The 27,296-nt window shown below is 39.7% G+C and overlaps 1 protein-coding gene across 2 annotated transcripts; it reads right to left on the bottom strand.

The window, feature by feature from the left end:
* Positions 1–16: 16 nt before the first annotated feature.
* Positions 17–27,296, bottom strand: baiap2l1b (BAR/IMD domain containing adaptor protein 2 like 1b). 2 transcript variants are annotated; one of them, XM_082531455.1, is made up of 14 exons: positions 26,890–27,296; positions 24,822–24,897; positions 24,494–24,580; positions 18,618–18,679; positions 17,194–17,265; positions 16,210–16,344; positions 11,708–11,860; positions 11,341–11,496; positions 10,276–10,402; positions 9,067–9,283; positions 6,744–6,806; positions 5,672–5,891; positions 899–945; positions 17–812 (listed from the first exon to the last, which is right to left on the bottom strand). In XM_082531455.1, the coding sequence occupies exons 1-14, from the start codon at positions 26,938–26,940 to the stop codon at positions 740–742; spliced, it is 1,539 nt and encodes a 512-aa protein (XP_082387581.1). In that variant the 5' UTR covers positions 26,941–27,296; the 3' UTR covers positions 17–739. The 2 variants fall into 2 exon arrangements, with proteins under 2 accessions (XP_082387581.1, XP_082387582.1); XM_082531456.1 differs by having other exon boundaries at positions 10,288–10,402.

The raw sequence follows: 27,296 nt of genomic DNA, 5'->3' as shown, positions 1-27,296 counted from the left end.
TCAACAAACAACAAACTGAAGAAATAGATCTTTATTTCCATACAGCAATTTCTGTTAAAGGGTGTAAATGGGTCAGGGGGAAAAGTGCACACACTGATGGTTTTATGTGTAGTCAATGAAGCACTGACATCACAGATAATGTACGATGAGGTGATTGTAACATCTTGTATGGACGGTTTGAAGAATGCAACATTTCGCAGTAAGTATGAATGTGTTGTTAAGGCAGAAGTGCGGTCTCCACGCTCCCGTAGTTAAGCTAGATGGCTAAGGACAAAGCATCTTTTGTGCAAATGTATATACACAAGAGTAGTCACTGTACCACATCGTATCAATATTAAGCATAAACAATCATCTGGACCCGAGGTTGAAATGCAGAGGTCCTGTACAGTACTTTCTTCCACCGTCCTATGGCAACAAATGATCTCTTAACAGTCATTTCTGTCAATGAACAAGCAACAACATAATTCCACTACTCTCTTTGACCGTTTTTATTCATTCATATCTTATGTGCAGGTCAGAATGTGGCAAGTATTTAACACCACAGAAGGGCAAAAATAGACATAGAAAATATATATGTTTCATAAATATATGTGGATCTGTTCAGTAAACAAAATGGTCCCAAAGTACTTCCATATCAGAGTTTATTTTCATCCAGATCAGAAGCTGCTGGACAGTAAGATGACACAGGAAGTTTGACAAGGGTTTGTGGGAGTTGAGTGTGGGTGGAAATGTGGACAGATCAGATGACTGGCGCGGAGCGGTCGTTGGTGACAGTTGGACGGAGCCTGACTGTGGCGAAAGGGTTCCCGCCCCTGTGAAAAATGCAGCAGATGATGATGAGTTTACGTCCGAGTGACAGAAAAGCTAATCATCTCGCTCATGTTCTTATGCGACTTACGCGAGGAAAGCTGGCGGGGGTCTTGCGGTGCCATTAGGCTGACTCGCCTGTGGAGGAGAAACAGACATGTATACTGTCACATGCGAATCACGAGCCCAACCAAACACAAAACCGTGACACATTTGCACTTTTAATGCCTCGGCGATTTATCGCCACGTTTGTATTTACACTCGTTTGATTTCTAGGGGAATTTAACACATTTTCCACAGCTGAAGGATTGAGCACACTGTACTGAAAACAATTTAATGCCTCATGTCATAAGACTGTGTATGGAACCTGGATCTGCTGGAAATTCAAGTCTGTAGCACAATGAACCGTGCTAAGTTTTCTTATGACAAGCCATGGTGAATGCAAGTGTCTTAACAGGTGCTCTGTGCCTGGAAGGGTTCACCCATAAACTCCTTTAACAGATTTATAGCTGAATCATTACTCGGATCTAATAAAAATTTGGATCCTTATTAGATACTAACATTTTTCGTAACATCACAAAACTCTTGGTTGCACATTTGTGACTTTGCATGAAAACAAACAACAAAAAAGTCATGATGATCACATTGGCAGTATAGAGAAAATGTACCTGAACCCCAGCTGCACAAATATTGTAAACACAAATGTTTATATGTTTTTAATAAGTTAAATGTGGTGACACATTTACTTACACTGCAGTTTGGAAAAAACAAAACGAAACCAAAACCTTTAAACAAAACTCCATGTTGGGTGAACAATTATGGGAATAACTACCTATTTTGTTGGCCCTGGAAGTGCCCTCTAAAATATACACAACAAAAATAATATATTTTCCATAGCCCCGAAAAGTGATAGGTTGTTTTAATAAATAAGATCATGTTACACTACACAATTTACTGCTCACTATAAAGTAAAGGTAGCAGTAGTAATTGAGTTATTGTTTTACACAATAGTGGTTTTATAAACTGTAGCTTGCTTTTGTTAGTCTTCCTGGTAACATCCACTGTCCCGGATTTAACGTGCCTTCAATCTGCAGTACTCAACAGACTCCGCAAGAGGTCAGTAGTGGACCGATTGAGCGACATTGCTGACCAGGGCGCTTCAGTCTTGACACTACCCATCTCATTTCCACAGAGGCCCAGCAGTTTCATAACTTGGTTACCTGGACTTCAAAAAGCCTTTATTTAAAAGAAAAGTAATAATTTATCCTCTAAATAAGATTCTGTGGAACTTCCCTTAAACCAGGTCCTGGATTAAGGTTTAATATATCCAGCACTAACACAGAGTCACAATATGCTAGCAGACAACACAGAGTTCAGTCAGCTATGAGTATCGACTTCCCTGATACTCTTACAGTTCAACTTTCTCTGTAGATCTCAATCTTTCAGATCATATTCTCGCTTTTTCTGCATCTACACTCTATTCATTACTATTAGTTGTCATCTTATCTCTCCCACACCCAAACAAACCAGTGAGGGTGCTTTTTTTAAACTGATAATGACAGAACATTCCAGAAATCCCACCTCCCCCTACATCTCTTGTCTTTTTCTCTCACCTTTCCTTGTCTAGACCAACCAACATCATTTAAAAACAGGTTTTGCTGATACAGACTCCAACCAGTTTGTTGACATCAAGCAAAAGAAAGAATGTGGAAATACAATCAGGCTTTAAGCCATGGTGCTATGTAAAAAAAAAAAAAAAAAAAAAAAAGAATTATGAACTAGCAAAGAGAAAAAAAAATAACCCAAGAAAAACATCTAGTTTATACCAACAGTGCCAAGAAATTTATTCAGAGGTAATTACCTGAGATAACCACACAGACTGATGCAGTATGCATCATTATGGCAATAATATTCATGAATGTTCCAGCCCCAAGTTGCTAACTAACTTTACACGCATGCATAAACATGTGCGCACACCAACACACAACCTCAGCCGCCCACTTTTTCGCCGAGTATTATAATCTGCTGTAGCTGTAGAGAACTTTTTCCCATACGCGTGTCTATTCTGGGATCCTGCATATGTCTGTGTTTTAAAAAGTTATGGCAAGGGTTCGTGAGTCACTAGGAAGGAATAAACTTCCCTGGAAGTGAACCCTGTTTATCCTGGAACTGGTGGGAGACATGTAAAGCAGGAAGGAAAGGCACGAGGATGAAAAGATAAAGAGACAGATATGTGAGTGAAAGAATGAAGGAATTGACAATGAGGGATAGTGGATATCAGGTTCACCCAGAGTGGAATTCCACCATAATGCAGAGCCAGGATGTAGACTGATACAACTGACAATGGACACACACTAACATTTGGTCCCACTAGTGTAAGTCAGCCTGAGGCCCTGACCAAAGTGACTGGTTAATAATAAATGCAGGCAAGGAGGAGAAGAGTATCTCCATTTGCCACCTGACCTTTAAGTGGGTCAAACATCAACCTAACAGAATAGCCACGGCGACTGTGTTTATTTTGTTTGTGTTTTGTTTGCTTGCCTCATCTTCCATGTCCAGTTGTGGTCAGAAGTTACACACTCATCATGCGCATTAATGTCATGAACATTTTAGGCTTTTAATGATTTCTTTCAGCTGCTGGAACTGGTGGAATAGTTGTACAACATATTTGACAACTTTAAAAACAAGAGTTGGGTGAAAAAAAGCTGGGGTTTATTTTGGATCATCTCTAATCAACAGGCTCAAATCTATACATACACCCACTTCATCTTTTAATAAGTGATGGTGAAAGTTCTATGATAACTTGACATGGTTAAGGCGTATTAAGTTAGGGATTATGATTGACTACAACTGTTGTGTCTTTGGAGCATTACAAGAATTTGTTTGACAGCACTCATTAGATTGACCAATACTTGGAACAATGGGAAAAGCTAAGGACATCAAAACTGACTGAGAGGGTGCCGACCACGAAAGAAGCCTCTGCTCCAAAATCAAAAGCTTCAGGCTTGACTACCCACATGGACAAGCCAAATACTTCTGCAAAATGTTTTTATGATCAAAATTGAGCTATGTGGCCACAATAACAAATCTAAGATATCTGCACTTTGTGCTTCCAGAAAGACCTTCCCAATGGTTAAGGTCAGATAACTTATGGATGATGCATAAATGATGGGTCTTTGCCAGGAAATCAGTCTAAATAAATGCTACAAAGAAGAGTGGAAAAATATCTAATATCAGAATTATACAACCAAACACTTTTGATGGTCATTTTTAGAAAATCAAAAACACAAAACAAAGAAACCCAAGAAATGTGTTCACAGGTTTGAACTTAAGTCACTGCAGTTCTATTCTGAAGGGACGACGCAATAAGAAATCTTGTGAAATTGGTCACACAAGTAAAGTCAAGACGTTTAGGACCTTTGAAAACAAGCTACAGTTAAGGTTAAAGTAAACATGACTGTGTGTGAATATTCAATACATGTTGAGCAGATATTTTTCTGTGTATGTGCAGGTTTGAGTTCTATGTTTTGCATTGTAAACAAACGTGAATGTGCAGGAAAAGAAATATGTGCAAAGTCCATATCCAACTGTGGCTGACCAATATGAAAGGTTAAGTGCACAATTTATCTTGACAAGCAATGTCAGAGAGGTGTAGTAAAGATGGTTGTAGAGCATATACAGAGCTTGTGTAAGTCATTGTGCAGACGGGTCATGCGCATTTAACCCGTACATACCACAATGCATTTACATCCAACCAGCAGACGGGAACAAAAAGGCCTTCCTAGAACCAAACCACAATTTGCCTGCCATTTTGCATGGCATGCAAATGTAAGAACATTGGCAAGGTAAGAAATAAAAAACTCTCAGAGATGGATGAAATAATATTAATATTTTAAAAAACATTGTCTGCATACAAAAGCTTCTGGCAAAGAATGGCATGTGTGCACCATCACCCTAGATGATAAAACCTAATTTTCAATTCAATGTGAATGCCTCTTACTAGAGCAGCCTCACCCAGAGACCCATCATCACCACCCTGGAGATTATCCTAACAATAACAATCATTACAGCTGTGTTCTGCTCACCCACAAAAAACAGTGAAGGTGAGTCGTGGGACTAAAACTTTGGACACAAAGTCAGTTTTTAGACTCAGTATTTACTTTATTTTCTCAGAACACCAAGGTGCATATTCAAAATGCATTTCAGGTTGTGGATATTTTTAGCATCTATTACTACTTATCCTGTTTAGACTTATGCTGTGAGAGGATGTGCATCAGAACCTACATTTGCAGTAACTAAATAAACTTTATACATGTGTCTCTCAACCCGGAAATAGGAAAGTCTAATTTTTTTAATTTTATTTTGCTGGCACACATACGTTGTCTTAAAAATAAGACTAAATATTACGAAAATAATCCCATACTTGACACTTTTTGAAAAGCTCAAAAGTGTAAAACTGTCCTCGAGTCCTAACAATTACATTTTTTTTCCCTTCATTGTCTACATCAGTCGACACTCGCACTATATTAAAGTGTGGTCAGGTTTCCAGGACACACATGAAAAGCTCATCTGACACCACCTACATACACACGCACTGTCACTGGCAGTAAAAACAGTTGAGGGTACAGCAGCCTTTATGCAGCAGGTATAAGGTGAGATGTAGCCTCATAGTGCCAGTCATATCACAACATGATGACAGTATGCTGGCAGAAAAAAGCTGGTCAAACTCTTCGCAGACCTGATCTAAGATCAAATCAGTTGCTTTTTTAAGTCACGCCTTAAGTCTACCAGACTCTGTGTTTCTCTTTTTAAAACACCAACATGTCAGACAAAGAAGAGCGCACAAACCAAATCGCCAACTGACCGTGCTGTGATCAGACGAGGAGGCTACAGAGGGCGTGGGGGAGTGATGGTGATTGCTATTTGTGGTGATGGTGCCGGCAGACGAGGTGTTGTGGTTTGTGCTGCGTTGCGGAATGTTGCTGTAATCTGCTGGGGGGAGAACCATGGTTGCCTCGTCTGTTTCTGTGTCCTGGTGGTGGAGGTTAACCACACTTCTGCTGCGGTACGGGGCGGCGGGCTCACTGGAGAGGAAGAGGAGGGCAGTATAAGAGATGGTAAAAGAAAGATGGTCAAAGAAATGAAGTAGCTACATAATAAAACTCATCACAAGTGAGTCTCCAGGCATATGTGAGTATTGCATTTTAATTTTTAGTGGCTGCATCATGGGTTAGGGTTACCAGCTTAAATGTTGACGTTAAGCGATACAGATTGAATGTGGCTAATTGAAATTCCTAATATGGACAAAAGAAGAGGGATGCAGATGTCTGTGTGTTCTGTCCCCAGGTTCTGGTTATAGTTTAAATTTTCACTTTCCGGGAGTGGTGGTAGTAGTTGGCTGGCAGCCTCTCTGTGGGAGGTGCCGCACATTAAGATCTAATAAATTAATCCAACAGGGATTAGTCTCTTTGAAGAAAAAGCCTGGAGTCGACTCTGAACCTTTTCTCTCTCTCTTTCATCAGCAGCAAAATCTATTCATCAGCAAACAGCATCCTGTTTCCTGATATTTTGCTGGGCTCGCGTGAAAAGTATCATTTTTGATTCATTAAATAAAAGAAAGGAAAGAAAAAGGGCTCCACATGAATCATTTGATCACAAATTACTTAAATTTTATCAGAGGCTTTGAAACATTTATTATGTCAGGAACAACACAAGCGTCATTTAAATAAATAAATGAATAAATAACAGAAATAAAAATGAAGACAGAATGCTTAACAGCAGGACTCAAAGGTTAAGGAATGGGAAAATCCTCACAGAACTGTAAAGATTATCATGTCAAGAGGGCCAACTAGAGGAAATACTTCCAACAATAGAGCTGGCTGCAATATGACACCTGCAGGTCTGTGTGTGTTAGCTGGAATGTGGCTTCTCCTTACCTGTTGTTATTCACGAGTGTCTCAGTGAGAGCACGGCAGTAAGATGAAGGGAACCAGCCCCTCCTAAAAGAAAGAAACACAGCAGGCAACTTAGAGAGGATTGCATCAGCGGTCGTTATCAGCTCAATTGAAGGACTCTCCAAGTGATCGGTGAAGAGCCTGCATGCACTGCCCTCTCCTGAGCGGCTCTCTCCATCTCTTATCGAGAAGATACAGAAACCAGATAAAGGAGCAGGATCCGTTGCAGTTGCCTTTACTGTTGTATACACAGTCTGAATGTATGCCTAAGGCGACTATGCCAGCAAACAGGTTGAATCTGTCACTTGTTATTTGCAAAGAGGGAGAGCATTAAAGGTTGCAACTTCAATCACAGTTTTGGTTTATTTTGAAGGAGTTCATCTTTGACAATAAAGATTTCAGGCTGGAACAGGTTATTTTCCATCAAAGGAAACCGATGACGCAAATGAAGAAAAGATCTTGTGGACAAAGTCTTCTATTGAACCCGTCGAGGTGGAACATAGAGTTTGTGCGGAAAGAATTTGATTTTCACTGATTTAATAAAATGAGTCACGACTGAGCCAGAATTTCAGAGACCTGTGAGGTTTCAGTGGCAACAGTTCGAGCCCCCTCACACACACACACAGATGTCTAAATGAAACCTGACTCCAAAGAATATAATGAAAGACTAAAAAATGTATTATTGCAAAATTAATTTCTAGACGCTATGCTAAAAATTTCTTACCTTAATAATAAAAAATTGATTACTTTAGTTCTGAAACACATTTGAAAAAAAAAGCTTGTCCCTATCCCAAGTTCAGACCAAGGACTCCTCGTCATTGTACTATTATGCAGAAAGATTGCTCCTAATCAGTATTTGATCAATCTGCCCCTCCCTCTGTGTGGATGGATGTTAATATTTGCACTAACTTGAAGAATAGGTATTTCCTCAGTGTACTTGCAATAGGAAAAAAAAAAAGTAAAGAGTCAGGACCTAGTGGAAAATGAATTTCACCCAGTCACACTGAATAACTGCTTTTGTTTATTTAAGGAAAAGTTTCCACAGAGAACCCGTGCTTGTTTCAACCATAACTGTTAACGCTAGCAACTGAGACTACTTGATTTCAGTCAAGGACAGTTTACAAGTACCGATTGTCAAGAGTGTACACTACTAGCTGTTCCTGGAAAAGAAAGCTCAACTCTAATGATTGTGACTGGATAATTTATTTAGGAATCATGCCAATAAAATGCACACACAGAAGTCAAATGTCATTATTTGACAAATGTTGCTCTATTATCCGTAGATTTTTCACTCCCTGGAATTAAATTTCTCAGTCCTGCTGGAATTCAATCTCTCAGTCCATCAATAGAGTCCATATCTGAAACAGTCCTGGTGAGTTGCTGGGATACAGTATCAAAGCAGATATGAGACAAAGGCAGAAGCCCAGCGAGAGAACCAAAAGAATCAAAGCCGAACCTCCTGTGGAACATGAAGCCCATCTTGTCTGACGCTGTGCTCTGATAAACATGACGATATACACTTTTTAAGCCTTTAGGCGCTTCAGCTTGCCCCACCTGCAGCAGCGAGGCATCAAGACCAAAGTTTTACTTTGTGTTAGCCTCATTTTTGAAAGCTACTCAGAAATGATTCTTTTATGCCCTTGATCAATCTTTCTGGGTATATTTGTAATGTAATTTCCCTTGAAAGCAATAAAGATCAAACCGGATGAATGATTAAAATTCAAAAACACATTTTCAAGGGCTTCAGATCAAATACTTGTCTAAAAAGTCACGAACGAGAGATCTGGGGAGAGTGGACTTGGTTGGTGCCTATCTGTGTGGGGGAGCAGGTGGCACTCTGAACTTCTCCCTCCACCTCACTCCAGTCTGCTATCGTACATCCCACCCTCAGGCCAGATTTTACTTTGATTTCCTTATCAGTGACTTCTCCAGCACAGGCATCACTTGACAAGCCTGGAGCTGTGTGTGCTCATACATGGTCAGCCTAGCAATCAGGCGAGGGACCATCTGGCCAGTTAAGACAGAATTCCACCTCCTATTAATCACCTGATTCATGGGAATATGGCATGAATTTTTGACAGAGGCAGTAGGAAGAAGGTGATGATGATACAGAGTTCTTGTTATGATTTAAAGACATTTAAAGCCAGCTGAATTACATCTCAATAATGACTGCATGTGTCACAGATCTAATCGGGCCCCTATGTACAGCACAGTGTGTGCACAAGCCTTCCCCCATTTCTGTGATTATAATTTTTCATATCACATATCTGGTCTGTATAAATTCATCACACGTAGTTAGACTCACTTTCCATTCTTCTCCATTTCACCATACATCCATCCGTCTCTCTCATCAGGGATGAGCAGGACAATGACGTCTCCCTCATCAAAGCTCAGCAGTGTGCTATTGTTGCCCGCAGTATGGGGAAAGATGGTGCGCACACGTGGTCTCTTCACCATATTGTTGAGCCCTGTGGCGACAGATACAGACCTGGCGAGATTGCTGTCCTCGCCGTTCCCGTGGTCTGGGAGAGAGGAAGGAAGTTTAAAAAAAAAAAAAAAAAAAAAAAGCAGAAAGCAGTGTTAACACAAGGCACGATTAAGAATATAAAGCCTTGCTAACGTGGTCACAGTAGCTGCTATGGTTACTGACCTTGCCTAATAGTACTCAACAAAAAGTGCAACTGAAACTAAAGAAACTAAAATTACAGCTGCTGGATTTAGACATAATCTAATGTACAAGATAAACTTAAAGCATGACCTGATAGATAAAAAAGTAACTGTGACAGAAAATGTCTCTAGCAGATTAGCTGTTGACATATTTTACTCTGAACAACAAATGTCAACCTCATGGTCATAATTCAGGAGAAGTAAGAGGGCTGGCAAAGTCAGTAGGATTGATTCTCTGGGAACCCGGCACATAAAGTCGTGATAAATTATCCATTGGCTGTTGAGGTATTTCAGTGTAGGGGCAACTGACCGAAACATCAATTCAATTCAATTTATATAGCGCCAAATCACAACAGCAGTCGCCTCAAGGCGCTTAATATTGTACAGTAGATCGTACAATAAATACAGAGAAAAACCCAACAATCATATGACCCCCTATGAGCAAGCACTTTGGCGACAGTGGGAAGGAAAAACTCCCTTTTAACAGGAAGAAACCTCCAGCAGAACCAGGCTCAGGGAGGGGCGGCCATCTGTTGCGACCGGTTGGGGTGAGAGAAGGAAGACAGGATAAAAGACATGCTGTGGAAGAGAGACAGATTAATAACAGATGATTCAATGCAGAGAGGTCTATTAACACATTTATTTCATGCAGCTCATCATGGAATAACATTTTCTAGCGCAGAGAAGCAAATATCATCATTCCATGCAGCATAAAGGAGACACACATTTTAGGAACAAACAGATGGTTCTTGCATTACACCTGCAAAAACCATCTGTTTGAAAAGCACAAACGTGAGGACACAAAAGCACAGAGCAAAGTGCTAAATGAAAACAACTGTCAAAATACCTGCCGCAATACCTGTGCTGTTGCTTGAAGGAGGGGTTACAGCGGTGGGGTTGTTGTCCTGGTTGAACATATTAACCAAACGGCTGGGCTCAGCTTTCTTAGGTGGTGCCGGGGGAGTAGATATGTTCTGCCACAGTGCAATGAATGAAAACATTAGCGATATGGTGGCTGTATTTGTGAAACCAGTATGTTACTTATTTCCTTTAAAAAAAATAAATTAAATAAAAGATAAAAAAAAATAAAAAATGATTTTTTTGTCAAAACATGCAGGTAGTAGCAGCCTCAGTAACAGCTAAACAAATGACCAAGAATTACTACCCTAAGCAGTTAAAAATGTCGGGTCTAACAGACAAATGTTTATCATCCAACAACTCCGCCAAGGCAAAAGTCGAGGTCTGCGATCACTGCCATTATCATTATTATATGTTTTTTTAAGCAAGATTACATAAGTTGCCAAGGTGGAAAGGTGAAGTGTAGGCAGATGAAGAACCCATTAAACTCTGCGGCTGATCTGGATAATATTTTTTAAAATTGCAAAAACTGTCCTTGGAAGATACTCTGAGTATCCTTATGATTTAGTCTGAACATAGAAAGATAAATATGATTAAATATTCAGTGTCAGCACGGTAGCCTCAGTATATAAGGTACTTCTATAACCTTGACATCAAAACATCCTACACCCTGGGAGCCCCATCACCAAGCATGGCATATTCATTGCAGAGGCTACCTGCATATATGAGTTATCAATTTTTTGATGTTTGTTTTTTTTCCCTGTTACTTTTCCACATTTGACAGCAATGCTTTAAAAAAACAAAACAAAAAAACCCCCAACCTTGTACATAACAGGTTAAATCTTGTCAAGATTGGTAAGCAGACCTACAGAGAGACACTCGGAAATCGTCTCTCTGAGGTAAGTTTCCATTACGTAGTAATGATATTTTATCTAAACAGTACTAAAAAAAACAAACAAACAAAAAAAAAAAAAAAAAAAAACATAGTACAGTATGAAAGACAGCAACACATGTAGCACAAGAACAAGTCTTAGGATTGTCACTTTGATCATACCACACTGTGTCGTGACGGGGACGGGGAGGGCAGTGGTGTGATGGGAACTGGCTTACGCAGCCCTTCAATCATTGACAAAACACTCTCGGGCATATTGGTGGCATCTTTGCACTGGTCCTGCCAGGTGCTCAGCTTTTCCGACAGTATGTCTCTGGCCTATCCAGCAGTCGTGGAAATAAGAAAAGATATTAAAAGAAAACATGAGTAATCAGTAGAAGGAGTGCAACATTTCTATCACTATGGCAACGTGATACATTGAGACTCTAGAGATTGTGGGTTTCGGAATAAATTCTTCTGGCTGAACCAGCAATATAATATGACTAGAGTTTGATTGCTTCCAACATAATAAGAGCAGGACTTTGTCTACCTTGTCATGGAAGGAAGCGAACTGATAGGATAATATGCAGTGTTTGTCCACAAGGAAGCAGAAGCGCCTCTTCTCCTCCAGCAGAGCCTCCTTACAGCCATCGGCGACGAACAACTGCATGTCCATCTGTCGGCTTGCCAACGTTTCTAGACACTGCAAACATGCATGCAAGTGGACATTAAAAACCATAGACAACATTCAAATTGTTTTGTGTACAAATGCACATCTAGGCAAACATAACTGAAAAGATGATAAGCTTTGAACAGATCAGATTCAGCAGGTCTGAACTGTGTTGTGCCTTCCAAACAACCACCTTGAATAAATCAAGGTCTTATCTCGCTATGCACATGGTTTACAGCCATTTAGACACAGTCATTGTTGAGACACAAAGAAAAAACCCAACAAGGGCAAAATGTATAAAAAGACCAGGGTTCCTTTGCCATTATTCTAATCTGTGTTGTGCAGAGGACAAGTATTATTAGTTTAGATCTTATTTTATTGACAGCCTGTGCTGTATTTGATGTTTAGTGAAAGGGCAGAACAGTAGGGAGGGCTGCATTATCTACACTGACAGTCTGGGATCATAAAAAGGTCAGAAAGCTACTGAAAGGATTTGATGTGTCCACGTATGTGGGATCCATGCAAATGAACCAGATATTCAGATATAAATATTCAGTTTCACTTTCACTACTCTAGTAAATGCTGATATCACTGAAATGTAATGAAGTGAACGGTGTTAGAACAACAATCTGAATGAAACAGCTTCTTTTAATATTGCCTTCATTTCCTGACTTCTTCATGCGCCTTAATTTATCTCTTTTTTTTGGGGGGGGGGGGGTGTCAAAATTTGTGGGAGCCATTTCTCATCCAACTGACTGGAAGTGTCACACCTCTAACGGCTGTTAATGCATTGCACACACCCTCTCTATTCAGCTCTTACAGCTCTGTCCTTGGTTGATAAATCCTCAAATGGCCGAAGGCTTTATTTACCACAAACCTGTGCCGGGTACAGTGCATTTGTAATCCATGTTATTCCCAAAAATATTCTGCACGTAGAAAAGTGGTCACTATTTGGTAACACTGTACCAGTAAGTTAAAATGCACAATAACATGACCTCATAATTAAAAACAACAATACTGCCTATTTAAAAAAAACAAAAAACAAAAAAATCCACACAAAAAGGCAAATGAATACAATTTCTTCTGGTTATCTAGACCATGAACGAATAGGGGGCAATACCGTTTTGCCCTTTCTAAACAGAGTCGCCGGTCTTCCTGACCAAATGAAAATCTTCCTGTTTGTTTATGCTTTCGTGACAGGCACAAACGCATCTATTTAGATCTGTTAATTTCCTCCATCGATACCAGAAATCCTGATAACAGGCTTACCTTTGTGTCTGTATTTCAACAAACAATCATATGCAAATTTCAGAAGCAAATACTCACACCTACACAAATAAGTGCAGAAATAAAACTCTTACTAAAACTGTTCTTGTTACTGACCAGTTGTTCACTTATCATTTCTCTGTGCCTCCGTTTTGTTTCAATCAAACCCTGTGAGGGCACATTTTAATGCAGCCGCGTAAGTTTTTAATCTTTTAGTATCATAATGAAGGATATAATAAAACATAATGAAGCACAGCTAGAAAACTGTAATGGAGACCACACAAACACAAATGCATTAACTGACTTCTTTAGTACATTTTGGGGATTTCTGAAAAGCACCTGCATACAGTACAGACAGATTATTATACAAATCGGCAGTATTTTGTGAGCGCCATTTTCTGTTGCTTCTACATTGTGGTTTTTCTGACACGTGTTACCTGTGCATGTCAGAAAAACTGCAATGCACAGTCTTTTCTAGGTGAGAAAAATAGAGTGAGCAGTACAACCCACATGATCCACAACACTGTTTTCAACAAACTGATTAACACTGCAAAAAAAAAAAAAAAAAAAAAGCAGAAACACTAAATTCAGTGGGATGAATTGAAGTATTAATAACTCCACTACAGCCCGTTTGCTAAATTGCTGTTTAAAAATACAAAAGGACTTAAGGGCAGCACAGAGAAGGAGAAAAACATAGAGTGAATATAGGGAAAAAGTAAAAGGGGAGTGTAAAATGCAGTTTCGACACACACACCCTGTTAATCACTTTACATCTGTCAACACCATAGTCACCCTGTTGCTATGGACAAGCTATGTTTATCCGGAGAACTACAAGGTGAGGGAGGTGAGAGTATCGCAGAGGATCGCAACAGAGATAACCAAACAAAAAAAAGAAAAAAAAAAAAATTACACACCTCCCCAACAGATGATTCTGACTTTCTGCTCTTTGAGGTTTAAGAGGCTTTGATACAAATCCCAATCTTTGCTATCCTTGTGTACAGAAAGTAAAATGTGCAGCAACTTTTTTTTGGGAGAGCCTTTTAATTAGGTGTCTGACAGCTGTGACAGCACTCCCAGTTCATTTATTTATTCATTTTTAATTTTATCTTCTCCGTCTTCTGTCAGATCCTTCACTGCCTTTGAAGAATCTTTGGTGTCTGGTGAATCATCTGCTTCTGTAAGCTCCTGTCTGCATGCCAGCCCAACTTGGTGTCTGTTGGATCTCTAAATCGCATACCTGGCTTTAAATCAGATAAGTAGGCACAAGACTTGCGACTTGATGGGAAGGTGAGAGAGCAGTAAGGTGAAAAGGAAAGAGGAAATGGAGCACGGTAAAGTGAGAGACAAAGGAATGAGAAAACAAAAGAATGAATGAGGTGACAGAAGAATTTATAATAAGGGAGAAGAGGAAGCAAGCCTGAAATTTCTATAAAGCCACAGGGCACGTGGAGTTCATCATCAACCGTGTTCACACAGAAGCTTGGCTCTAAAACTAAAGCTGTAATTTCTTAGATAATTTAACTTGCTCTGACATTTCACGGTGAAAGCAAAAATCCAGGGCTGTAACTAACTTGTTTAAAATGTAATACAAATGTGAATCAATGTCCTTGGCAACTTCACTGAGCTTCGTGACTCTATCGAATGTGTTTTGACTAAAAGTCCGTAACCTAACCCCAAGGACATTTGGCTTACTATGATTTTTGACAGAAAAACATCAAATACAGTTCCTAAAAGAGACTACAGTACGATTCAAGCTCATATATCTTGTAAAAATAAATAAATAAAATGCACAACTTCTTGTGCTTCTCTCTCTCTCTCCTTTATAATAAAGAAAATAATTCTGGGCAATGACAAGTCAAGTGTAGGCAGAGGTAGAAGCTAAAGCCGAAAATAAAATCAAGTATTTATGTTAGTGCACTCCTCTAAAGTGTGAAACTCCTTTTAAGGTCTCTTTCTCTTTCTTCCTTTAACTATGCAGTTTATCAGCCTTCAGTAAAGTAGACCTTGTTGACAAAACACACAAATCTTTAAATATGCAAAAGACACACACACACACACACACACACACACACACACACACACGCACGCTCAGGCGAATAAGCTGCCTGGCAGGATCAGTGGTAGGCAGGTTATGCAAGACTTTAAGTTGGTATGCTCATAGGCCGAGGGAACTCTGAGGTTTAACTCATTTGCACTTTCCACTTAGCAGCGTCACTGCCAGGGTGTGGTTGCACCATGTAATAACAGAGTTAACCTGTTATAATGACTTCATATTCCACAGTGATTAATCGAGATCAATGACGTAAAGCACCTGAGGTAACTGTGACACACAGATCACGGATAAGTACCAACAGATAAATAGTCATAATTTAAAAAGACAATAAAAGCACACTTTTAAACATTTTGGCCCTTGTAAAACATTAAATACATAACAAGACAAAAAAGTGCAATAAAGTCTCCACTTCTCAAAGAGTGGCCTGGTTAACTTTAGCGTTTCCTAATCAAATGTCACTTCTGTTATGTTTTGTTTTACTTCATATGTTTATATGTTTCATATGTTGTTTGTTTAATTTAAGACAAAAAAAAATTAAATGAGTGAGAGGTAAAACTTGAGGGGGTAGGGACAAATAAGTAAATACTTCAGCCTACTCCTTTTCAAACAAATAATGGAATGATATTTTGTAATGATTGTGAAGGCACATGTTTGAAATGTTTGAAATAAAAATGAACTGAACTGAACTGAACTTCTATAGCCTGAAGAGTTAGTGCTTGCTTGCCTTCTTGTTTGTGCACGTGTTTGGCAACTTTTATAATTTGACATGCGGGTAGAACAAGATGGTGTAAGGGGACCTTGTGCGGGTGTATTCTTGAAGAAAATAAAAGAAGCCAAAAACCCCAAACAAACAAGGAGCTTCTGCACAACTGCACAGACCAGATGCTTCACATATTGCCAGTAACTTTTGCTACTCTGGCTGCAAGTTTCAGGTGTCAAGGTTTGTGAATGAGGCTCGTTATATGAACACGCCCACGTGTGTCAAAGAAAGCGCATGTGTGTACGATGTGTCATGTGTCTGTAGGAGTTGTTGGTTTTTTTTGTTTTTTTAAGTTCGTCTCACCTCGCTTTCCTTGTTCTCGTACTTGTTCGCATTCTTGCCTTGGCTCTTTCTCCTCAGCTTCTTCAGGTCTGCCTGGGACTTCTCCAGAGAATCTTGCTTCATCTTGTGCTCCATCTGGTATCTTTTAAATGTGGCCTAGATCAGAAGAATGATTCATGTAAATGCTGCAACACCAACCTGATGCGATTTGTCAGAACCATCTTGGGTAGCAGAAATAAGGAGAAACTGTGAACTTTAAGAATAACTGGATGAATCATTTGAAATTTAAAAATGGTGGTGAAAACTGCCAAAATATATCCACAGTCCAGTTTTCAGTATATGCTGGATATATTAAAAAAAAAAAAATCTTCCAGTACAAAGTCATGTTTCACACTATGCAGTAAACTACGCAAGCTGATTTGCAATGTAAACCGTTTCCTAAAACGTCTGTGATGATGTGTTAGGCTGGATCCATCTACTATATGGCACTAGTGCAAAGTGAACATCAGAGAGGAATAACTTTGTTTTATTATAAATAAAATGTAAAGTGTGCATACAGCTACCTCTGCACAGTCATGTAGATCCATTTACAGACTCAGAGTACCAAACATCACTCTGAAAGGGCACAGACTTGCTGTACTGCAGAAAATAGGCCCTTCTTTGTCCTGTGTTGTGCTGATAATAACCCTTTCAGTAGGACATATGCCCAATTCAAAGAGTCACAAAAAAATTCCTGCATTATTGCACAGAACGAGATTATAGTTCATCAAGTGCATAAAAAGGATTGCTTTTCATATTTTTCAACTCAACATGGTTTAAAAACCATCATCTACATCCTCCTTACCTGCTGATCCTGTATTAAAAACCAATTCAAAGGCTTTTATTTTTGAGTCTCCCTCACTTCATGTAGTTGCTGAATAAAAATGTAAAATGTAGCACAAAAGCCAGTGATAACAAAAACAAACCCAAACTTAGTTGTGCGCGCACACAGAAAAAACTACTCACTGTCATGTATTTGACATCCATGTCAGTCTTTCTCTCCAGCTCAGCTATTATGTCTCTGTGGAACCTCTTAAACTTCAGGTGAAGAGTAGGAGGAAGGACAAGAGAGAAGAGAGGATAGGAAGACACACTGGTTATTATAAACTTGATGGGTGGATGGAGGGCTACAGTTTGTCAAGCTTTGCTGTCAGCAGAAAACAAGGAAAAATGCTGCAAGTCTCATGGAGAAAAATGGAGAATGATCATTTAAAGTGTATCGGTGTGGGGGCGAGAACCAAGTCCAAGGTTGCGGTTATGAATGAGTCAGATACAAAGCGTGGGAATGCCCACAGTCTTCTCTCAGATGCTCTCCAGCTCTCTCCCTCTCATTAGTGTGAGGGAGTCAAAGCGCTCCCCTTGTTGTGATGCAGTGTCTGCACCCACACGCAGCAGATCAATGATGTGGAAGACCCCATCACTGAAAACATAGATGACCACAGGGACTGTAGTATACATAACACAGTCAGACTGACTCTCTGACCTGAATTAATGCTGTGAGTCATAAACTCGCGTCCATTAACAACTGAGCCCACCCACTGATGCCGTTTGCAACAATGTCTCAGAAGAGTGCCTCCCAACTTTTCTGCGTCATGTTCATGTTTTCTGGTTTACTTTCAGGCACTAGCATCATTTATTTGCACAAAACTTGTGCAACATTCAATAAAAATAATGCGCCCAACATGTTGTGATCTTTTTAAAAGGTCTTAAACATCTAAATTTTAAGAATGCTTGTGTTGTAGTGAAATATGATACATAAAATTCTGCTAATTATTTTCACTTAAAATATCTGATATTTGCAAGTTCCAACAAAGCGATGGCGTCTTTTTCCATGCTACCTAAACACAAAGTGAACTGAAATTTTGCAACATTTACATAATAAACATTTACAACATGTTCTTCAAAACTGAACAAAAGATTAATAAAGTAGTCCGTGCAACCGTTTTGTGGTGTTAGTGTGCTAAGAGCGTACACAATGCTCATACTTAATTAATCAAACTGTAACTGCCCCAGCTGGTACAGGACAGGACATGTTAGGACCTGCTTGTTCTCAGCAACGAGATAAAGCCCCAGCTGCTCCTACAACCCAAAGCCATTTGTTTTCCTTCTGTATCTAATGTTTCATGTTTTTCTTGCTCATGATGCTACTTCAGTTGTTGTAGGTGGGTAGGAAGATAAGGTGGTGTCTATCAACAGCAGCAGAAGGATGAAAAGAACCGTTTGCTGACAGCACACCACTAAATGCCGGTTAGTGAATTCCACCTCAGTCTGAGAAACAGGTTCAGAGAGTGAGACAAGCATGCGTTTGGGAGAGGCAATACAATTAAAAATCAATTCGATAACGTAAAACAAAACATGTATACATTTGCAAAAACATATTCAAGACTCACGTTTTCCTCCAGCTCAAGATGAACGTTCCTGTGGACCTCTGAGATTTCTGTCAGTACTACACCTGCCAGGTGCAAAAAAAGGAGGGGGAAAGATGTCACACAGGTTAATGTTATAAGATGGAAAGTTTTGTCTCGACTGTACAGAAAATCATTATCTAAAGATATTCCACTAAAGTGTAAAATGATAGCCATAATGCACAGCACAGACTATAGCCTATAAGCCTGACAGTATCTGCAATATTTCTTTAACCAAAAAAGTAACCAGCTACAGATGTGATGTAGGATTTCCTTCACTGGTATGAAAGCAAACTATATGGAGCCTGGACCAAACGGGACCACTTGCTGCTCAGGAAATCAAAAAGAACTCAGATGGCAGGCTGCCACAAATCATAACCTGATTTTCCTAAAAACAATCAAATTAGGATTACAGAGCACAATGCAGAGCATAATAACTACATGCTTGTAGCGCCAAGCCAAAGTACAGCAGTTTCATTTTAAGTCCCCACATCCCAGAGATAAAAATTGTACTACCTCTTCTTCTATTAGACAAGTTTGAAATTTTTAGGTGTTATTCCTTACTTTTTTAAATTACTTTTAAAAGTAAATTGGTGGTTTCAAGTAACAAATAAGCAAAGTATTGGCAGCTCCACTGAAGACTGATTTCCCTTCAACTTCTTTGCATTCAAATAGTACTGCTTAGTACCCAAAGCCAAGCATTATGCAAAACTAATAGCAGTAACTCTACTAACAAGAAAGGCTACAAACGGTCTTGAGTCTGGTTTGCCGTTTACACACAAGCACTGAGGTGTGACTTTTCTAGATATTATTGATTGTAGGTGCACGTGGTCTTTAACCTGCCAGCTCACTGAAACCGAGTCTGTGCCTATTTTGTGCCCACGAGACTGGTCTACCCAGGCAGGTCCCAGCTCGTCTAACTCAAATGGAGTATCTCACGCAGGCTTTTTTTCTGCTGTGCAAGATGTGAGAAAAAAGGACAACTGAAGATAATTTCTGCACTTCATTCTTATGACACTGTCAAGAGTTCACATGCAAAAGAAGGCTTTTGTAACATACTGCCTTCTGGATAATACTGCTCACAGACTGAAATCTGCATGGGTGTGTGTGTTTGGCTGGTGCAGTCCTTTGATAATCACCATTTTCAACACCTCTTAGATGATGGGTAGACACAGAATAACAATGTGTGTGTATAAATTTGTCTTGGGCCAATTAATAACTTGTGTTTACACAGATGGTCACTCTGGTTGTTTAGCCAGCATTCTTTGTCATCTTCTTTCTGCAATAACGTCAAAACAGATAAACTAATTTGTTTAGAAAATGAATCATCTGTGTGCAGTCTCATGAACACAACTTATTCGTAAGACATCCTTAGTTTACATCCAACAGCAATTTAAATTCAAGATAATGCTCAGCATATGTCGGGTATATTTTCTGCTTGTAGCATAGATGTGGGATACATCAGTGGATTTGCCAACACAAGATTACAAGACGTTCAACAAATGCACGCTGCATCTTCTCCCACACTGAGCATTTTCCCATGGGTGCTGATTCCCATGCAGCTGCAGCCAACAAATACAGCTGTACCGCACATATAAGTATTGATAATGATGTAACCAGCCATCAGTGGCTTCTGCTTCAGGATACAAACACCTCCAGTTTGTGTGTTACAAACAGACAAGCCAAATCATCATAGAATAAATACTTTACTCATCAAGTCCTCATCTAGATTTGTTATTTGTTTGGTTTACAGAGCAGTAGACCCATACTGAAGCACATGGATAAATAGGAAAAACAGCCTGCACACCAAGGTTTGAAAAATAAAAAATTGCTGTCGTCTTTCAACTGTGTTCTGATGTGCACAAATGCACTGCGCAAATCCTTGACAGCCTTTCAATATGCCTGCAGACACTCTGACCTGTACATTCATCAGTATGTAAACACTGCCCTTCCCTGCTCCATCTTTCCACACCTTGCCTGCTCCACCTTGCCTCACAGTGAGACTGGCTGCTGCATTTCAAACAGCTCGGCAGATAAAGACTCCGCTCATCCCAGTAAATCTGCCCTTTGACAGAGCAGAATAAAAGAGGCTGAGGGGTAGTGCAGGCAGGGTAAGGGTGGGAGAAAAATATGGTAAGGAGATAAATAGTGAGGCAGAAAAAAGGTACTACAATAAGTATAAGAGAAGAAATGACAATGTAGTAGTGCTGGATATGGCAATACACAGTAAAAGAAAGAAAAAGAGTTTAGAAAGGCTATGCTAGATTTAAAATAAAACAGGGCCCAAGACTGGCCCAACCTTAAATTCCCCTCATTTTACAGTAAGAATAATCTTAAAAATGTCAACAGGTGTGGTATTGAGTCAAACACCAGACAGACTGGTTTATATGTAAGGCGTATAAGTCGAGTCATAAACATACCTCAAAAACAAAATTCAGAAAATGATGTCACGTAAATGTTTCATATTAATAACTGCATAAAGATTGCATCAGTTTCTTTCCAGCAGTTCTCACTCATTTGTTTATTGTTGCACAGACCACACAAAACGTTGCTCGGCAACAGGTGCACTCTTTTGAGCAAGGTGTGAGGGCAATAGTGTATCATTATGAGGATAACTCTAAAAGCAATGTGCCATTATTACCCAACCAGAACCACAGAGATAAACCCAGCCAACTCAACCACCATCGATTTAAATAAATCCCCTTTCGTCTCTGATGAGATACAATTGTTTTATGTCCCACATGACAGTGAACAGTGTCTTTCGTAATTGCATATGTTGAGACAGATAGGCGTTGTCTGTGTTTGTAGAAAGGCTCTGAAGACGGAGCACTTTATTGCATTTTCCCAGAAGCCTGCAAAAAAAAAAAAAAAAAAAAAAAAAAAAAAAAAAAAAGAAGACCCACAGTTCTTCCACCGTTTTTGACTGTGGACAAAATAATCCTGGCATCTATGAGAGCCACCTGACAGCATGCAAACATGCTTGGATTATGTAAAGTGGGCCTGGTGCCATTTGAACACTAGTCACTGTGTGTCTGTGTCCACGAAACATCTATAAATACCCTTTTTGCTGCAAAAGGACAAGATAGGATGAGATTAAATTCTTTGGGGACAATGAAATGCAGCACAGTCAAGATATCTTACAGGCTGTTTGCTGTTCCAATTTTTAGGCAGCAGTTTTGTGGTTCTTTTCACTGTTCCCTGTGCATTTCTGTTTCTAGCATCAAGACTAGAAGTACAACGAGAAGATGTAAAGAGCAAATTCTAAGCACGTTCTAATCCTATTGCATCCAAACAACCTGGTCTGTACATGTTAATTCCTGCTCTTTGTTTGACCAAACGTCAGAAACCTGAGCGTTCGAATGAGAAAAAAGAAAAAAAAGAGGTTGACATTTGAACTCTGGCAGAAGTGGAGGGAGAGATAAAGGAAAGGGGCGAGAGAACGAGGTGCACCGGTGCTCTAATGCCTCGCGAGAGTATCTGGTTTCTGGTTATCTGTCACTGGAGCTCATGTTTCTTACAGAGCAGCTTCACTACAAGCATGAGCATCCTCGTGATGAAGATGTGTAGACTTTAACGCCACATTTCTTGTAGAAGATGTCTCCACAATTATTACAACTTAAAACAATGTCTTAGGAACCTGACAGCAACTCACGACACAAATTGAAGATCCTGACTATTTATAGAGGTGTGCAGCACAGACTCCAAGTACAATGCATTTGGGTCTTCAAGCCTGGTTCATTAAACTAGATGAACACCCACCGCTCTACATAATCCAGCATAATGACTCAGAATAAACTGATCCGTCGTGAGATCACACAATGCCACACAGGAGGAAATTAGTGGGTATGTTACTTTGAATTAAAGGGAGGATTGTTTTTTTTTTTAATGAATCGTTTAATCACCCGTCTATAGGCCCGAAACATCAAAATCAGAAATAAAATGTGTAATTTGAGAACATTAAAACTATTGATTTGAGTATTTAATCTTGAAAACTGAGTTTATTACAACAGTTTTTGACTGATTAATTGGCCAATCATAGCTGGGATCCTACCAACTGATTATGGTTTCAAGAAAATGCATGTGTACAATGTGGCGAGATCACAGATGGTCTTAAATTGCAGTATACACATGCTCAGTCTGTACACAGTATAATCTATCGTATGTTGACAGGCTCATCGTTATAGATGAACCAACCAAAATGTTTTATATCAATATTGTATTTTTGCAATTCTAAACCAGCCTTAAGGATGCAAACTTCAGAAGGACCTGTTGTCACAATATTTTATGGTAAAAATGTGCCACTGTGAATTCAAGGAGGCTATTGAGGATTCAAAGGCTTACTTTTCTAGCCACTTGCCAAGTGTGCACAGGGTGTTTCTTTTTTTGGGTGGAGTATCACTTTAACTGTGCCAGGAAACTGACACCAGGTGTGCTGCTAAATTTAATTAGCAGTTTTGCTACTAATCAGCAGGGGAGATGAGAGGCGTACAGTGGTTAAATCAAAGTGTGACACTAGTGACAATGACTTAGGATGCCAGACTTCTTTGGACTACAAATTAGCTCAGGGGAACTGAAGCCTGGGGAGTTAGAGAAGAACGAACATAGGACGATGAACAAACAGTGTATTCCCAAGTCTATCACACTCAAATACATAAAAATCACAAGAACGGTGCTGGAATTAATCAGTGGGTAACTTCTGATGTGTTCGAGCTAGAGCACTGTCTGGGTTTAGTTTTTTAGTGATAAAGAGAGGTTCAAACATTACCCTGCTCTCTTTCATCATGAAACAAACCAGGGAATAGCTGTTGTTCTGTTCATTTATTTTTTTCTAAATTAATTTTAGTTATATTGCACAAAGTGTCTTGTGGATATCTTTTGCAAACCTCTGATTTCTTATGAGGCTTTGCAGGTGTAGAGTCAAGGCTGTGCTTCATCGTCTTATGAGATGGGGCTGAGAAGGATTTAGACCAGCGACTGAGGGGCATACATATTAACTTCCTTTAGCTTGCGATTACTGGGTCATCTCATTGACTTGTGAATAAATTAATGATCCATTTCTCACACTGATGTCAGATGCACTTTAGAACTGGCAAATCCTGCTAAATTGAAAATATGCTCCCGATCAGCAAGGTCAGGAAAATTTAATTTAAGACTTAAATTCACTTTGTTAAAACTTCAAACCTAATATTTCTAAAATGGCAACTGCCACTGAATGAATTCAGCTCCTGTGTTCCTCACAATTATCCCATGTTTACACACATATTTAGAATGAAGCCGGTGATAAACATCTGATCATTTCGTGAATAAATCTACAGACATAACAAATGCAATGGAGTGAAGCTTGTGAGCTACTTTAGGAAGTCAACTCGAGATGCACTGCATTATTCACGTGTAACATGCCTCACTCTCCTCCCGTCATATACCCAACACACCCTCTCAATTCAGCTTTGTCTTGTTAAGCTGAAGAATTTCCCATCTTTTCCCCAGACCTACAACACTTCCTGCTCTTTCACCCAAACCTGCATCTACCCTGTATACTCAGAGAGGCCACTTTCCTATTGCTCCCACAAATCTGTGTGCAACACATACCAAATGACATTGACTGTTGCAGAAAAAAAAAATCATTCAACTGAGGTTTTCCATCAACTTTAATTAAACAACAATCTGCTCTGGCTGAGGATCAGTAAATCATCCTTAAACTATTATTAGAAATGAAAAGACTGCCTTGGGAATAAAATACAACTGAATAAATTAGAAAGAAGAAAGTTTTTTGAGAAAAAGGGAGCTGCCTCCACAGTCTGCAGATTTCCCCCAGTTTATCCCAGTGGAGAATCACAGGACAGATCAACTTGGAAACTTACCTAATTCTCTGGAGACAGGAGAAACTGCAGCATTCTCCCCAATCTTAGTCAGTGCATCAAAATACAACTTTCCTGCCAGGGTCATTGCTGGGAAAATGATAAAATTGTCATTAATTTTTGTCACAGTAGCCCCTAATACCCTCTGAACACCACAGAGTAACAAATAGCCACATTATTATCCAACCTGTCCGATCCTTCCTCCAAAATGGCTAACTTGTCCTTCCAGTTAGCCATTTTTCATTTCTTAGCCAACTCTAACTTAATATATAAACTCTGAATCTTTTTTTAATGTAATAGCAAAAACAAAGGGGGAAAAAAAAAAGCTCACCTGCTACGGATTTCTCATAGTTCTTGCCCAGGTTGACCAGGTTCCTCAGTCCTGGGTTGAACTGTTCCATTACGGTCTAAAGGGGTTGAGAGAGAAAAAGGATTCAATGTGACTGTCAAACTGACAGAGTGACATTAGACGTAAATAACGAGGCAAAGAATGAATGAATGCAGTCACACTAGAGCCTGACGACAGTTTAAAGGAATCTATAACCATGTCCTTCAGGCACACATTCGCATGCATACAGATAATGTCTACAAATTATGTCACAGAGGCCAAAAATTGCTTCTGTGGAAACTTAAGACAGGAAGCACAAAAACAACAAAGAAATAATAAATACGAATAAGAATGCACAATCGATTAAACAACGTGGGCATGAAAAGACACAGGCTAATCTGATATAAGTGGGGTCTCTAGTGATCGCCATCCTTTAATCAACATCGTGGAGTGGAACTAATTATGTCTTGGAAAAAGATTTACTAATTTTCTGAGCTCCATTTTACAGATGTCAAGTCCAACCCTCTGATTAGTACAGAATAGGACAGGTCTTGGCTAACATGCACACACACGCAAAACCTCCTTAGGACACCCATGCCAAACAATGTTTCATGAGTCTTGCATTGTTCAGCCACTTGTACGTCAGACATTTGTCAGCAGCATACTGACATAATGTGTAAGTAACAGCTCCCTGCTGATACAGGCATTCATAAGAAATGACTCAGTAACCTTTCCTTTAATTTTCAGCATCTAATAATGCTGTAAGAGAAGAACTTGTTCTTCCATTGCTGAAAATCACACTGCATTTTAAAAGTCCATGAAACATGTAAACAGCCAAATCGTGTTCATTTTCAACAAAAAACAAACACAACTTGCCACTAAGTATTTAAACAGACTATTTTGGGAGCCTGTCTTGCTTATTATCAATGAGCCTGAGGTGATGGCTGCCAAGGAGCTTGCTGTATAATCTTACCACACAAAACACACAGCCAGTTAAATTATTAAACCTGGAGTCTTTTTCCTGCATTTCACCACGCCAATGAGCTGTGGGGGTAGACCCTGGAGGAGGCCGGTGGATAAGAACTGTTTAAAAAGGATAAATGCGTGAGAGAAAGCTTCTTGCCTTCTTTTCCTCCTCCTGCTTTGAACACAGTCACCTTTACTCTGCCACCTGTGGCGTGCACACTGCAGAGGACCATTAAGTCAGAAAGCCTGGTGGGATTTGGTGAGTCCCACTCACGTTCAGTTAAACGTTTCATTTTCATTGGTTAGGCTTCTCTTTGAAACCCAATTAAATCATAGACTCAACAAAAAAAACAAACCCCAGCTGATTACTTATTAAAATTGCTTTAAAGGGAGCAGTTTCCCCACAATCCAAGATAAGGAGGAGTGGTAAATACCAATTCACTTGAAAAGCTCCCGCTTCAGTAAATAAATTAAAGTTAATTAGGCTACTGGTTGGCACGGAACTACAGAACAGCCCAAATGATGCTGATCAACCACGGCAGCAATTTAATGGGAAAAGAGGGAAAAGGAAATGCCACTCCCAGGGTGGGGCTATTCTCTCAAAACCAGTGATTCAACTCACTAATAGGCAGTTACAAGCTCTCGGGAAGCTTCTAAACTAAAATAAAAAGTGCTGACAAAAATGCAGTGAACTCATTAACAGTGCAGGCTGAGATGCTGAGTAAACCAAGAACACACTTAAAGCTCAGGGATCCTGAAAGAGCAAGACCCCAGGGTAGGATAATCAAGTGTGATAATAGTCTTTTTTCTGCTGTAACACTGTCACTTACTTGTGATAGTGCCCATAAGCTAAACATATATCACCCTATATATTCTGCTGTGTTTTCAAAAAGAAGGTAAACTACTTAAAGGCGAATGTCCACACGACAAGTAAACTTTACTGCTAAAAAAAAAAAAAAAAAAACCTCACGAGGACCATGAATAACACCTGTTAGACAACAGGTTGGTAAAAGTCAACCTGTAAACTTGAACCCGAGTTTAAGGAGGCACTTCTTCCCTCTCGCACCTGTTGGGTTTCCCACCTTCATAGGAAAGCAGCGCTTACCTTGTATGTACTTTCAGCGAGCTTGTTCACCTCCTCCGCGTTCCTCGACATGTTTAATGTAGTTCCCTCGCGACGGCCGACAAAGAAAATATTATATTTTTAATTATGAATTGACTTATTTGTACACCGATGCCAAACACCCCCTGCCCAAAAAACAGGTCCAAGTGGGAGCGGTGACCAAACCTACGCAGACATAAAATTCCTCATAGCCAGCAGGAGACGTAGGGACGCACGCACAGCAACAAAAAAGGGAAAAGTAACTCCTGTGGTGGAGACTCGAGCTATCTGTTGCTGCTGCCACTCTTCGTGTGAGCACACACTCAGGGGGTGAAAATAAGCTGAGCTGTCAAACTTATTGTAGGTGGTTAGTTCAAAAAAGGGGAGGGGAACCTGTGGAGGTAGATGGG

Source organism: Aulonocara stuartgranti (assembly GCF_965226115.1).
Source record: "Aulonocara stuartgranti genome assembly, chromosome: 4".
In the NCBI taxonomy this organism is placed as follows: domain Eukaryota; kingdom Metazoa; phylum Chordata; class Actinopteri; order Cichliformes; family Cichlidae; genus Aulonocara; species Aulonocara stuartgranti.
The sequence above is the reverse complement of the archived record's forward strand: the minus strand, read 5'-3'. Positions and strand labels throughout refer to the sequence as shown.

Excerpts from the sequence above, each read along its gene's own strand:
- baiap2l1b (XM_082531455.1), bottom strand. The coding sequence starts at position 26,940 with ATGTCGAGGAACGCGGAGGAGGTGAACAAGCTCGCTGAAAGTACATAC. Across the intron at positions 24,581-24,821 it reads CTATGAGAAATCCGTAGCAG|CAATGACCCTGGCAGGAAAG; the intron begins GTGAGCTTTTTT and ends TCATTTTCCCAG. Across the intron at positions 18,680-24,493 it reads TCCTGTCTCCAGAGAATTAG|GTGTAGTACTGACAGAAATC; the intron begins GTAAGTTTCCAA and ends TGCACCTGGCAG.